We start from the raw sequence: 14,685 nt of genomic DNA, 5'->3' as shown, positions 1-14,685 counted from the left end.
TAAGAGCCTTAAATAAAGTGATTTCAATTATGATATTCTGCAGAAAAGCTCAGGAGATCAGTTGTGTAAAACCTGAGATGTAAACTACTGATACACATTGCATTTCATGCCTGTTTCTGTTTGTTTCTGGTTTATCAAGATAACTTCTCAACTCAAAACATCAGCATGCAACAAAATGAGCTGTAATACTTTTTAAGACATTTTTGTATTTAATATCATATAATAGCGTAAAATCTATAGTTACATTATTTTGTTGATAGATATTTAAATATGATCATTGTTGTTGTTTCCTTCATGCATTTATTTGAAGACGGGATTGAAAACTTTTCTGGTCCGCTTGTGACCGGAATCTACGAATGAGAAACCAACTTCAGCTTCACCTAAATGCTTCCCGTCTGTTGCAGCACGAGGGTCTGTTATGTAGTCCAGGATTTCGTAATGGCTTCTCCTTATTTCATGCAGAGCAGGTCTGCAGTCACTCGGAGCGGCAGGCTGAACCCCGGCGGCACTCTCAGCTCCAAACTCACCAACAAACGGATGAAAGCCAAACCAGTTTCCCCTGCGTCGGTAAAAGTGGAGGAGGAGGAGGCGAAGATCTCGGAGCAAAGATCCTCCTCGGCCCCCTTATCAACGGGTAATGTTTACGACAGGATAGTAGCTGAACAGCATACATGCATACAAGTGGTATTTAGGCAGTGGGAGCAAATCCCTGCAGCTGGGGTGTCAAAGATTTGGCGATTGGCCTTTCTAGAAGAGTGGTGCAAATGAATGTCCGTGATCTGGTTTGAGATGTCCAATGAGGTGCCCTCAAGCTTTGATTCAGACTTACTGTACTTGCATGCTGGTCAGATAACTCTCATTCTCTGTCCTCTGTGCTCACTCAGGTGGTTGCCCTGAAATCCTCCCTGAAGGCAGAGTGCATCCAAAAACAGAGTCGGACGCTCTAACACTGTCATCACACACCCGCAGGAGGCGACAGCTAAAGGTGGAATATGAGGAGGACGGAGGTGTTACACCGGTGAAGACGGAGCACTGGGAACCTCCAGAGTGGAAGAAGCAACTAGGATACATTCGTGAGATGAGAAACGGCCGTGATGCACCTGTAGATAACATGGGAGCAGAGAGATGCTACGACACAGAGGCACCTGCACATGTAAGGCCGTTTAGGTTTAAGTCTGCATAATCCACTGGTTCTGATTCACTGATCTTCTTCTTCCTCTTGTCCTCTCTGTCCACACAGGTGAGACGTTTCCAGGTGTTGGTTTCACTCATGCTGTCCAGTCAGACAAAGGACCAGGTGACAGCAGCAGCTATGCAGAAGCTCCGCGCTCACGGCTGCACCGTAGAAAATGTACTCGCCACTGATGATGAAACGCTGGGAAAACTCATCTACCCTGTCGGCTTCTGGAGGGTAAGACACGGCTCTCCATGTCCGTGACATCACTACACTTGGCTGAAATCAGTTTCTCGCCCTCTGCCTTTGATTTTGCACCTTACTGAACGGCTTCTCCCTCCCACCCTCCTCTAGACTAAGGTGAAGTATCTGAAGCTGACGTCAGCCATGCTGCAGAAGGAGTTTGGAGGGGACATCCCAGACAGCGTGGAGGGGCTGGTTCGCCTGCCAGGAGTTGGACCTAAGATGGCTCACTTGGCTATGGACATCGCTTGGGACCAGGTGTCTGGCATTGGTGGGGACGCACTCTTGAAACTTGCACAGTTACTTACAAATATAATGGAATCCATAGTCACATCGTCGGACACTGAACTGCAAGCTTCAGTCTGTGTCTTGATAGCTCGACTCGACTCGCAGATTCTCACAATTAGGACTCGGTTTGGCCGTGGTGCTTAATGAATGACTTGAGTCATTAGTCAGAATAGTTGCTGACTGTGAGACGGTGTTGATGTTTGGTGATGTGTCTTCAAGGACTCTAAGGATGGTAAAGTTGCAGCAGTAACAGAGTAAATGGAAATAGAGAGAGATGCTGTATATCTGCTGTGCTGTGAGTCGACTCGGTGAGTCCACGTCACCGTTTACTGCGTTCTGAAACTGATAATCCTTCTGTGTGCATGTGGTCATTTACAGTGTTGTTTTTTTTTGTTCAGGTGTGGACACGCATGTGCATCGTATCTCTAACAGGCTGGGCTGGCTCAAGAGGCCGACCAAGAACCCGGAGGAAACGCGTAAAGCCCTGGAGGAGTGGTTACCCAGGTAACAGCACGGCTGAATCACTGCTGACCCGTACAACCTGATTAACACGGACCAACAAATCTATAAAGATCAGAGTCAGTGAGACCGACCTCGATGAATACAGCACGACACTGCCTCTCGTGATTAGAAAGGAACTCTTCACCACACCATACGTTAACTATGAGCAGCTAAATTTTAAAATCAAATCAAAATGACAGTTATTGACGAATATCGTGCAGTTAAAGAATCAGAATCCGCTTTGTTACTATATGTATGTATGTAGTATATGCACAGTATACGCGTGTATAGATGTCTGTGTACAGTATATACAAATGCTTAGATTCATATTTGACAGTGGTGATGATAATGATGATGACATGCACAGTGTAATACACCCCCTGATGCACTGGAGGATAGCGTGCTAGTGTGCTGCTTTGCCTCGCCAATGTGTAAAAAGCACCAGTGTGTATGAAGGTGCAGTACCAGGAGGGAGCGATAATGATGGGAGCAAAGGACGAATGAAAAAAGGGCAACAAAATCCTTCTCGAGGTTGAGGTCAGGGTTGATTGGTGGATCACACACCCAACATTCACGCCGAATCCAGGAACCAGGGTTCAGTTCCTGTGTGGGACCCGTAGTCAGTGTTCTTGTTTGAAGGAAGTAGTTATTTTAAGCCAAACCATCTTTTCCTAAGCCTAACCAAATGCAACCATCAGCTGGAATGTCTGTCTCTCTAACTTGGCTGTGAAATGACAAGGTGTTTTTTTTTTACACTGGCAAGGCAAAACACGACACAAACATGGTGGACCAATGGGTGCATTACATGCTTTGGCGTGATACAGGGTTGATGAATTATAATCTGTATGTGGATGTTTTAGCGAGATGTTCCTGTCACGCTCTGCTGCAGGGAGCTGTGGAGTGAGATCAACTGGCTGCTCGTGGGTTTCGGACAGCAGGTTTGTCTGCCCGTCAACCCTCTGTGCTCCGTGTGTCTGAACCAGCACAGCTGTCCATCTGCACACAAGAACTCTCCCACAAAGAGGCCCAGCGCTGGATCCCCACCTGCTTCCTTTGAAATAAAAACTGAACCTGCACAGGAATCTGCTGTTAAACGTGAGAGGAGAAAGAAGGAGCCGCTGCCCGCTCCTGTGTCCTCCACCACCCAGAGGAGGAGGCTGAGGAGCAAAGTTAACCATTGATGTAGTTGTCATGTCAGTTTTTGTCTGAGCTGTAACCACATGTTGCACAAGTAGAGTTAAACATAAGCTAAACGTAAATACGAACATACAGTATTGTTCAGGATATTTGTATTTTCATCTCTGTGCTCTCTTTGACACTAACAACACTTTTTACATTTTCTATAAGATTGAATATTTTTGTATTCTTAGTGATTAATTCTTTGTCACCAAATACAAGAAATGTTTGTACTGGAAATGGAGAGGAGGTCATGTTTCAAGTTTTCCCAGTTTGTCCATTAGAGGTAGTTTGTTGCATATTCAGGGAAAAATAACAAGTTAAAAAAAATCTTACATCAGCGCACCAACAGGAAACTCATTGACAGCATTTCATCATTCAAGTAGGAATATACAGTGTACTTAAGATGAAAGAACATGAACTAAACACACAACATACAAATATACTAAAAGACAGTAAACAGTCCAATTTCCTTATTCATGAAAAGTTGGTTTGTATGACCAAACACTGAACTATGAGTTGTAAAAGGGCCGATAAAAACATTTTAACGACATGATGAATAGGAAATTAAACTTGGGAAAGAGCCACTGTTTAAAATACATCACTACAGGAACAAAACTGGAGAAATTACAACTGCTGGTTCACTTTCTGTGAAGACCATGTTACTCAGCGGCGCTGCGTGAACTATAAAGAATTCTTCTGCTCCATCTTCATGCACACTTTGGTCAACCCCTGTGAGCACGTCGTCACTTTCATTAGCAGGCAGTGCCAGAACTTTTATGCCCTGATGCTTGGCAGGAAAAACACAGGTGTAATTAACAGCAATAACACACTGGATCTCATTAGGCGTGTCACTTCCAGGAAACCTGTTATTGCATGCTGACATGCACACTGGCATGGCTTACTGGTTCTCTTTGATGGAACAAAGCCGACAAAGCCTGATGAGGATAAGAAAACTAATCATCTGAACATCAATAACACGCACTCAAACTTGGCTGCCCTGATTTTGAATGGAAGAATACAAGTAATCACCACATCACAAACACAAGGAAAGCTTATATTTCATGAAATATTAAGTCCCCTTTTACGCAAGCGTCCCTTTATTGATCTCCAGTGAAGACAGGGAGAGAGGGCGGATGTCAGGAAGATTTCCGCTCTCAGGTCACAGGCAGGATTTCACCTTCACCACCTGGGAAAGCCTCTGCCTCTGAGGGGGAGCTGTAACAGGAGCAAATGCCCTTGGCGTTGTACTGAGCTCATCTCGACTTATAAAGGTTCTTTGCCGTAACCTTTTACAGTTTTGTTGGTGTTTACAGGCTATAATTTTCTACCAGCACGTCGCCGCTGCGCTGCGTCGTCAGGTGAGCGCTGACTGGGACGTAGTGGCATCTGTTGTTGACGCCTCTTTACTCTCTCACCGGGTCGGACAGGAGGACACACGCCCCGCTGACGAGGAGAATTAAGTGTTACGTGCGAGGAACAGCTTTCTAATCTGTGATCTCTGGGATTACTCCTCCGATGGACTGGACTTGGCCCCTGTCCGTGGTTTTTGGCCACTGTTTTACGCACGCCGTGCACCATTTTTGCGCGCTCATATTTGCGCCTCTGGCATTTGCATGATGGATTAAACACTCATCAGTTTTAGCCTAGTTTTCGATTGATGCTCTATGAACAATTGTGGATTATTAATGGACTTGCACCATGCTAAATGATGATGGTCGTTCGGTCACTGAAGCGCGCACGTTGGATTAAGAGCCACAGACTTGACACCGCTCTTGGATCAAGCACCTGTTTATTCTCCTGAGACACTCTGACCTGTTTTCCGTCTATTGACACGCTGGGATGGAGAGCGAGCTGAGACCCAGGCTCTGTTTCCTGACCAAAGGAGAGCGCGGCTATGGGTTTCACCTGCATGGTGAGCGGAATAGAGGCGGACAGTTCATCCGCAAAGTGGAGCCCGGCTCCTCCGCTGACCTGGGAGGACTGCGACCGGGAGACCGGGTGGTGGAGGTGAACGGGGAGAATGTGGAGAACGAAACCCACCATCAAGTGAGTGAGGCCTCGATAAATAAGGTTAAAAAGAATACAGACAAGCCCTTGAGAGGAAGTGAGAAGCCAGGAGACGCAGACAAACTCTATCAAGTACAAACAATGAGTTCTGTACCTGTTAGACCACTTTTCTTTTGCCTGAGGAGAAAGAGGGGGGGCTACTAAAATGGGTCAATGTGAGCCGAGTGTAATAAGAATCACTGGGTGTCTTTGTCAGGCTAAAAGTATGTTATGTGGAGACCAGTTCAAGGTGCACAACATGCACTAAATGATGCCACAGTAATGATTTGATTTGTCTTAAGCTCCTCTCTGTTACTCCTCTCTCCTCCTGCAGGTGGTGAACCGTATCCGTGAGGTGCCCCACCGCACCAGGCTGCTGGTGGTGGACAGAGACACAGACGACTTCCTCCACAGCCGTGGCTTGGCCTGCACCGAGGATCTGGCCACTGAGATGGGAACCCTCTCCCCACGCCCCTCACCGAGGCCCACTCCATCTACCTCTCCCATACCCAGAGAGAATTCACCCCTGTCACCCAAACCCAACCACACACACTCATTTCAACCTCCAGCTGCAGACACACCCACACAGACGATCACACAAGGCCAGGTCAAGAGGCCCTCAGTGACATCAAGTACAGCAACAGACACAGAGGTAAGGGTGGACGTCAGTGCATCAGACCCTTGTTTTGTTTTCATGTCCAGAATGTGGATTATCTGCACTGTTTTTATTATTCGAAGCAAATGGAGGGAAGAGAACACATGTTCAAGTGGAAATGGTTAGTTTTCTCTCCATCTGGCAGCAGTCAGCCAATGTGCTGCTGTGTTAAGAGAGTGTGTGACAGCGCGTATGCCCTTTTTACCTGATGTCTGTCTGGCACTAATCCCAGCCCTTGGGAGATCTGCTGGCTGGATTCAGTCCCAAAGCAGCGCCATTAGAAAAAGTCTGGTGACCTCTCTGAACAGGTGGTATTCCAGTATGAACCTCAGGTGCACCAAGGAGGAGAGATGAACTGGAGGAAAAAAAAAAATAGAAAATGAATTGAAACATCAAAAGAGGGAAAGAAAACTCATGCAGGGTTGCAAGTAAAGACTGATGCTTGAAAGGATGTTAATCACTATTTTGTGCCTTAAATTGATTATTTTTCATTTTATTCAGCTGGCTAAAAATACCTTCACGGCACGTACACAAAAACACCTCACTAGCTCTCTTCCTCCAGTCAAAACTAGGCTGTAAAATCCATTGTAGCAAATGCAAGTTCAATAAGGAGTCTGCAGGGAATATGAAGTGAATACCTGAGTGACGGCGTGAGTAAAAATAGTGGAATTAAAGCAGGTTTAAATGGATTCCGCAGCCACTACCCACCATTCAAACGTCTGCTTAAATACAATCCAAACCCATTGTTACACCTGTTTACAAGCCGCTGTTGTCTCCAAGCAGTGTGACCATTTAAAATGCACATTGTATTTAAATAGCACTGTCTCTTGGCGCACACTGAGGGTTAACACCTCATACAATCAGCTGCAGGATTTTTCCCACCTGACTGTAGACACCAGAGACAAAAACCCTGCTCAACTGACCATGCTTCCTGCAAAAGCATAGAGGCCAGCCCGTATCGTTTAGTCAAGTTGAACAGTCATTTTGGAGAAATAGTGTGACAATGTGTGCTCACTTCACTGAGAGTTGAATTTGCCTTAAAACATTTGTCCACCCATGTAATTCTTTTTGTATACAGGGCTTTAAGAAGTCAGGGATTTCAGAAATACAGCTAGAGACTAAGCCAGTAGTTTTCTCTCAGTTAGATTCTGAGGCGTCTTTTTCTTTTTCTTTTTTTGTTCCTTTAACAGTCTGCCCTCTTGAGGTATTGTACTTAGGGCTTTGCAATGGACTGGATCTGACTGTCCAACATAAGTTCAGATTTTATCGCTCATCTTGTTTGCTTGACTTTAATTTGCATGGGTTTTGACAAAGCAGGCTTTGAATGTCTGCTGGCATGAGATTGAGCTGAGCTGGGATCAGATTTTAAGATAGCAGTGTTGTACAATCAAACTCTTTGCATAGGTATTGTTACCTATTTGTGTACTTTATTTTGGTCACACAATCTCACACTCTCCTGCTGTGGGACCGCAGACACCTCTGACCCTCTGGCTAAAAAAAGGGATCAGGTATAGTTAGACACATTCTTTGATAAGCTATCAAAGTTTCGTTTATCTACAGAAACTCGTTCAAATTCCCAAACAAGCCAGCCAAGAATCGCTGTGACATCTTAACATGTGCCTGGCTGCAGAAATAACCAGGAACTGTTCGTCAGAGACTGAGCTCAGTGTTTGGGCTCCAAACAAAGAGGACCAGGATCCTCAAGACCAGCGGCTCACGGCAAACTGCCATCTGTTTAGCCGCAGGGCAGGGTAAATAAAGGCTGCCCCTTGGCTGGCCATCATGTCTCTCTTTCTCAGCTTTGGTTATAGGCTCAGATCAAACAACATGCAATGACAGCAGCACCCGCACAAGTGCAATCTATTACATCACCAGCAACTGTGGCTCCAAATGTGAACTGACCGCTTCACCCAAAACATAACGTTACAAGCTCCACAAGCTTATTTTTGATGACAAGCCTGTTGTGATGAATTGTATGATGTTGCACCGGCGTTATTGTGTCCATTTGGCATTAGGCTGGCATCAGAAAGGGGACACGTTTTTTAAGTCATTTCCACTGTTATGAAGTCCTGTTCAGGGCACAAATGGTCTGTGCTTTAAACTATTCACATACATGACAACATAAAGGCCTTTTCTCCTTGTACAAAGATTTCCTGAGATTGAGCCTTTAAGTGACCAGTTTTTCATCTGCAAAGTTTATCTGGAAATATTCCACGTGGACCCGGCTGAGCACATGGCCTCTGCCTTTTTCTTTTAAGTGTTTGGTAATCATTCATTTGGGAGTTTTCATCATCAATGACGGCATCAATTTCTAGACATTTTCATAGACACCCCTGAAGCCCTGTGCTTTTCATGTGATCGTTAAGCGTACATTCCTGTGTCATGCGTCTTGTGACATTCACGTCGTACGTGTAAATACAGACGCTCGTTGTCGAATGTCATTATTATGGCAGCACACGCCCAAATACAATCTTATGCAACCCCAGTGTTGGCTGCCATCACAGCCAGTCTGGCTCAGTCGCACACACATTCACACATACACACACACTCATCAAAACACTTTCAGAAACATCCCTGAATAAGATTGATTTTTAAAAAACTTTTGAACAAAAGGTATTGAAGTTGTTAAATTAACGAGATTTCGCTCTGTTATCTGTGAGATAAGAAAATGTGGCATAAAAGTAACACTTTCAAGAGACTGTGAAAGTATAAAAAAAGTAAACCCCAGGCAGTGTTAAACAAAGAGGAGGAATCTCTGCATTTCCAACCATATCGGCAGATATTAAAGTGGTTATGTTGTTTTGATACTACAGCTTAAGGATTAATATGTAAATTCCTATATAATGTCAGAAAATAGTGGAAAAAATTCCCAGAGACCAGAAAAACAGCTTTAAATTACAACCCAAAACCCAAAGATATTTGATTTATTTACACTCATATAGAACAAATATAATCAGCAAATTCTCACATTGAAGAAACTGGAGCCAGTGAATGCTTGAAGATCACCTAGAAGACCAACTGATTACCATGGAAATACTGCATCTGTAGCAAAAATACATCCAGGTTAGTGCAGCGTGCAGCCTGTGTGTCTCAATTCATTTGGGCCGACGAGACAAACAGCAGCGTAAACAGAGGTCTTTAAAACCAGCAGGAGACACGGTGACCCGTCACCACGGCGTCCTAACCTGTCACCACTGCAATCTGTCACCAAGGTGCTCTGTCACATCGCTGCGACTCCAACTCTGGCTGACAGACAGGGAAGTACTCTGCTACAGCCAAAGACATATTACTGTATGTGCGAGTGTGTCGTTGATGGAGCAGAAAGGACAAAGAGATCTGTCAGAAGGCCCTCAGCTCAGCACAGTCACAGCGTGTCGCTAGACAGCCACTATCCTGAGCTACCCTCAGGACAGGAATAATACATGGCCCTGGCAAGGAACGTGCTCACGCACACACACACGCACATACAGAGCTAGTGTTTACCTTGTAGTAGGGGCTCAGGTCCACTCAGCAGATGAGTCATGCAATGTGTCTCTGGTCTGGATTGGTCTTGATGTCTCTCAGCTAGATCCACTTAGCCCACTCTGCTCAGCTCGGAGGCCACTGGCTCATCCTGGCAGCACTTTCTCCTGCTCAGCTCATCGTATAGCCACACCAGTGTGCATGGAGATAACCAGTTTAGTAGTTACACCTGTGGTAGCGATAAATCAGAAATCAATATTAAATATGAATATGAATATTTTTTCCGGTATCAATATATATTCCAACATGGCAAATATATGCAAAATTAAATACAAGATGATCTAATTGACGTTCCACTGTGTGCTTTAGATCAAACAAATTCTCCATAGATGTCAAACAAAACCTGGAATAACTCGTTTTGCTAAAATGTTACAATTTGCTGATTTCACTGACTTGGACAACAGAATTTTGTCATTTGATAAGATCATGTTGTCATGACACGATAGTAGTGAAAGTTGATATATGTTGAGTCGTTACTCTGTCCTAACCTGCATAATCCAGTGAAAACCAGTGCAGCATCCCTGCAGTAACTCCTTATGTATTGCTGCCTGTTTGCACTGGACTGATTTAGATAGTACAGGTGGACCTAATAAACTGGTAACTGTAAATGTGTTTACTCCTGTAGTCCAGACAACATTTCAATGCCTCCTCCTCTAATATTCTACTCTTGCAAAGTTCTCATCCTAGAATTTGCTGTTGTCTTATGTCCCATTATAGCTGCAGGCGCAGCCCTCACCAGCGCCACCAGAACCTGAACTCATTCCCCGTCTGTGTCAGCTGATGAAGGGGGAGCAGGGCTACGGCTTCAACCTGCACAGCGATAAGACAAAGCATGGGCAGTTTGTGCGCTCGGTGGATCCCGGCTCAGCCGCTGAGAGTGCAGACATCAGGGCTGGAGACAGACTAGTGGAGGTACAATCAAAGCACACACAGGCACATTAAAATAAATAGTGCACACAGGTGACCCCCGTCCCCTTTATCAGAGTGTGCAGACCTTGTTGGGGTGAATTTTAGGGAATTGATGGGAAAAACAATGACACCACTCCCCTTATTAATCAAGCCTGTGCGCTGGTTTGAAGTGTGATTGGATTAGAGCAGATTATCGGGATTTAGGCTTTGAGTAGGTGGGAGAGAGAGGTGTTGTTTATAGGGGCAAAGGAGAGAAAAGATGACGGGGAATAATCTTGACTAAAGGTGGAGAGGAGGGGCTGGTGCCGTTTGTGTCTTTTCATGTGGACATTTATGCACACCTGCATGTGTGTCACTGACCTACAGACAGATACACTTTCACAATAGAGACATTGTTTCCATCCATCTCTATGACGTCTGCAGGTGATGTGTGTGGAGGAAGAGTGTGGAGGCAGGAAAGGAATTCATGCAAATAACCTCACATCTACTCAAATCTCAGATCTGTGAGGCAAAACACAGAGAACCTCCTGTTTCTGTTATGGCTACTTCCTCATCTCTGCAACATCTCCTGCTCGTCTGTACTACGTCTTTGCTGCTCTTCATCATCACTATCCTCCACTGTTTCTCTTCCTCAGGTGAACGGAGTGAACATAGAGGGCCTGAGGCACTCAGAGGTGGTGGCACTCATTAGAGCAGGAGGGGAGGAAGTGCGCCTCCTGGTGGTCGACCCGGAGACGGACGAGCTCTTCCACAGACTGGGCATCACACCCACCACCAGCCATGTCAAAGGTCAGATTGTGCAAACACACACACACACACACACACACACACACACACACACACACACACACACACACACCCTCTTTCCTCTCCAGACAAAATGTCTCATGTGTTTCTGTTTACTCTTGTCCCTCTGATTCTTCTTCTTCTTCTTCTTCTTCTTCTTCTTCTTCTTCTTCTTCTTCTTCTCTCACAGAGGTCTATGTGGATGAATTAGCAGCAGAAAGCGCCCCACCCACCCCCTCTCCAACCACTGAACTCTCCGCCACAGACCCCCCAGTCATAAATGTCACGCTGACAGGCTCCCCAATCGCGAAACCGTCTCCGAAATCTTGGGCCAATGGGAGCTCAGCATCTCAGTCCTCAAGAAGTTCCACCACCCAATCAGAGATCAGCAGCTCGGATATGAGCATACAGGTGAGAGAGGAGGCGCGACAGTAATAATGGGAGAAAATGAGATGTAGGTGAGTGTGTGCATGAAAGTAGCACATTTGTGTGTATTGCAGGTCCCTGACGAGGACGACAGGCGTGTTTCGGACCCTTTCGTGGACAGTGGCCTGCGTCTCAGTCCCACCGCTGCTGAGGCGAAACAAAAGGCCCTCGCTGGCCGCAACAAGAAGAGAGCGCCTCCTATGGACTGGAGCAAGAGACAAGAGATCTTCAGCAACTTTTGACCCCAGTATACAGTGTTGGAATGTAACTAAGTACATTTACTCAAGTACTGTATTTAGTCCAAATTCGCAGCACTTGTACTTTACTTAAGTATTTCCATTCTCTGTGACTTTATGCTTCTACTGCACGACATTACTAGACATTACGTTACTAGATAACTTCAATTGTAGTGACTTTAGTTACTTTGCATAGTACAGTTATTCATACCCTTCTTGACCAGCGAAAACCATGTATCTTCAAACTTGATGAGGGATTAAACTGAGGGATTAAATGTTCCTTTGTGGGTTGAGAAAATACTCCTACTTCGTAAGTTAACTAAACTACTTAAAAACCCTCTTTGATGCATCGTCACAAAGCTGGAAACAGGCTACACTACAAACACATGATGATCTTATAGAATATGATGAATTGCTGTAGATTAGTCTATACGGTCTATAAACATCAATCCAGAAACATCAGATATAATGGTAAAACACTTACAGGGACCACTTTACTACACAGTGAGTATTTTTAATTGAATACTTTACTTAGATACTTAACTTCAGTAAGGTTTTGAACGTACTACTACTTTTACTTGTAGTGGAGTATTTTCAAAGTGTGGTATCATTAATTTTACTTAATTAAAGGGTCTGAATACTTCCGAACCTCTAGAAGTAGAAAAGATAAGCATGACAACAGCATAGCAAGAGGAATAATATTGTGATTCTTCACTGTTGTACTCTTAAGTACTGCACAAATCTTAATGAGTGGCAGACCATCTACTGAGAGACTCATCCATGTAAGTGGTGCCTGGTCAGTACACAGTGTTGCTCTTCATTAAGTCATGGTCATTTCATGCGTACTGACTGTGAGTCTCTAACAGCCTACATGCACACTTTTGGTCTGTATTTGGCTGTCGATGCGCTTTTCTGTTGTAACTTTGGTTGATTCTCTTTGTTTGAGCAATAGCTTCTTGTCTTTCCAAATTTCAATGAGCTGGTTGTGAGTCCTGGAGTGGTCGTCTTTATATTAACATTTCATCAGCTGTAATGTAGCGTATCACTTTTAAATGTGAATACAGAGGAAACGGGAGAGGCTATCAGATGATGCTGGATCACCTCAGTGCTTCTCTTCAAAGTTAGAGGGATTTCTGTAAATAAAAATATTTGAAAGACAGGTGGTTGATAAGATTAAATAGCTGTAGACACTCTGTTCTCTTGCAGCCTTTTGAGGATTTTTCTTCTCAGATGTGCTTTGTTGAAATGTATCACAATGTGAAATAAACTTTCAGAATATGTGTAAATACCAAAGCAGAACGTCAGCTATCAACATAGCTTGAAATGTGCCATCGAGCGAGCATTTTGTCGGAAACCCAGTGTTCATGTTGGATGTTTGGATCTCTCATCAGGCCCTGCAGTGGGCACGAGGTTGACAGACGCCACTGTTCTCTAGCTCTGACCTAATGTACCTTTAAACCGCCTTTAAAATCTACATGAACCCAAGCAGGCTCGAAGGTTAGAGATGACAATGTTTCTCACAGCACTGCTGCCCACCAGGTACCAAACCAAACAATCATCCTCAGCTACTTCACCTTAGCAGGTGGCAGAGCATACTCCTCTACATCATTACCAGATAACAACATGCAAACCACGATGAACGCTCATTATGTTCTGTAAGACGTGCCACTCCTTCACTCTGGTCAACATATTCTGTGCGTCTGAGTGGTGCGGCAGAGTTTTCAGGGTCACAAAGTTTGCTCTCTTTTTAACCTGGTGAGATCGCCGTGGTAATTTATGCTGCACACTTAACATGTTCAGGGTTTTGAACTTAGAGTGGTTATGAAAAGTGCCACCCTCTCACTAACTCTTTTCCTGACAACGTTCTTTATGAGTGATATTGATTGATTGATATGTTGTAGATGCAAACTCGCTGAGCCGCACATGAGTAATGTCACTGGATAAAGCAGTGTATAGAGTACATGAAGGCAAGAACAACAGAAAACACATTTGAGATGCAGCTGTCTAAAAATCTGAATTCATCAATTTTTGGTTGAAATGAGTCAGTGTTGGGGAGAAGCTAAGACCCTTACTGAGCACTGATACTTCACCTCGAGACCCACATCATCATCTTAATTTGTCACTGAACAGACATTGAACTTTAATTCATATCATCACATATTGTCATCTTTGGCCATCAGGAGTGCCATTCAGGAAGCGTCGCCCTTTCTCAGACAACAGCAGTACATCCGCTGGGACGTAAACAAAAGGCCAAATAAGAATACCAACAGAACAGGAAAAGCCTGTTCGGGTTAAGATACAAAACAGAGACATGCGCAGTAAAAGCATGCAGGCACGATCTTAAACTTTTTATCTCTTCAAACAATGCCTGCTTTCAAACACTGTTTGTATCAGATGCACATTTTTTTTGTCACAAATGGTCATTTTTCGATGACCAAAAACTCACCCGCTGCATCATGTGTCATGACGTCAATACAGGGGTGATGTAATGATGTAACGGGATGGAGACAGTGACTGTTATCTCTATCTACATGCTGAATGAAGATGCTGTGGCAGACTCAGCCAATAGGGGCAGGGGCCATTTCAACCTGTGACATCACTATGACATTATGGATACCTCACAGACGATGTCACGTCATGCTGTAGTACGTATGAACAGAGAACAGAATCCACAGAAGACTGTGCTGTTGTCATACAGTATTATGTTACACAAGAGTGTG

The 14,685-nt window shown here is 44.5% G+C and overlaps 2 protein-coding genes across 5 annotated transcripts; both read left to right on the top strand.

The window, feature by feature from the left end:
• Positions 1-325: 325 nt before the first annotated feature.
• Positions 326-3,619, top strand: nthl1 (nth-like DNA glycosylase 1). Of its 4 annotated transcripts, none has more exons than XM_076727472.1 (6): positions 326-634; positions 970-1,153; positions 1,241-1,411; positions 1,529-1,688; positions 2,104-2,209; positions 3,096-3,521. In XM_076727472.1, exons 1-6 carry the CDS (start codon positions 357-359, stop codon positions 3,385-3,387), a joined length of 1,191 nt encoding a protein of 396 aa, XP_076583587.1. In that variant the 5' UTR covers positions 326-356; the 3' UTR covers positions 3,388-3,521. The 4 variants fall into 4 exon arrangements, 3 of the variants coding, with proteins under 3 accessions (XP_076583587.1, XP_076583588.1, XP_076583586.1); XR_013077048.1 differs by having other exon boundaries at positions 338-634; positions 885-1,153; positions 1,529-2,013; positions 3,096-3,619; XM_076727473.1 differs by having other exon boundaries at positions 344-634; positions 885-1,153; positions 1,529-1,675; positions 3,096-3,324.
• A 1,075-nt stretch (positions 3,620-4,694) lies between these two features.
• On the top strand, positions 4,695-13,270 carry nherf2 (NHERF family PDZ scaffold protein 2). The gene is made up of 6 exons (XM_076728810.1): positions 4,695-5,431; positions 5,766-6,083; positions 10,326-10,520; positions 11,153-11,306; positions 11,494-11,714; positions 11,804-13,270. Exons 1-6 carry the CDS (start codon positions 5,225-5,227, stop codon positions 11,969-11,971), a joined length of 1,263 nt encoding a protein of 420 aa, XP_076584925.1. The 5' UTR covers positions 4,695-5,224; the 3' UTR covers positions 11,972-13,270.
• The last annotated feature ends 1,415 nt before the right edge of the window (positions 13,271-14,685 follow it).

Source organism: Chaetodon auriga, chromosome 4, assembly GCF_051107435.1.
Source record: "Chaetodon auriga isolate fChaAug3 chromosome 4, fChaAug3.hap1, whole genome shotgun sequence".
NCBI classification, from domain to species: Eukaryota; Metazoa; Chordata; class Actinopteri; order Chaetodontiformes; family Chaetodontidae; genus Chaetodon; species Chaetodon auriga.
This window is presented reverse-complemented; position numbering and strand designations above follow the sequence as displayed.

Bases quoted from the DNA above. Each gene is read 5' to 3' on its own strand.
- nherf2 (XM_076728810.1), top strand. From the start codon at position 5,225: ATGGAGAGCGAGCTGAGACCCAGGCTCTGTTTCCTGACCAAAGGAGAG. The intron at 10,521-11,152 runs GTACAATCAAAG...TCTCTTCCTCAG, and splicing joins CTGGAGACAGACTAGTGGAG to GTGAACGGAGTGAACATAGA. The intron at 11,715-11,803 runs GTGAGAGAGGAG...TGTGTATTGCAG, and splicing joins GCTCGGATATGAGCATACAG to GTCCCTGACGAGGACGACAG.
- nthl1 (XM_076727471.1), top strand. From the start codon at position 385: ATGCTTCCCGTCTGTTGCAGCACGAGGGTCTGTTATGTAGTCCAGGAT. The intron at 1,154-1,240 runs GTAAGGCCGTTT...CTGTCCACACAG, and splicing joins ACACAGAGGCACCTGCACAT to GTGAGACGTTTCCAGGTGTT. The intron at 1,689-2,103 runs GTGGGGACGCAC...TTTTTTGTTCAG, and splicing joins GGACCAGGTGTCTGGCATTG to GTGTGGACACGCATGTGCAT.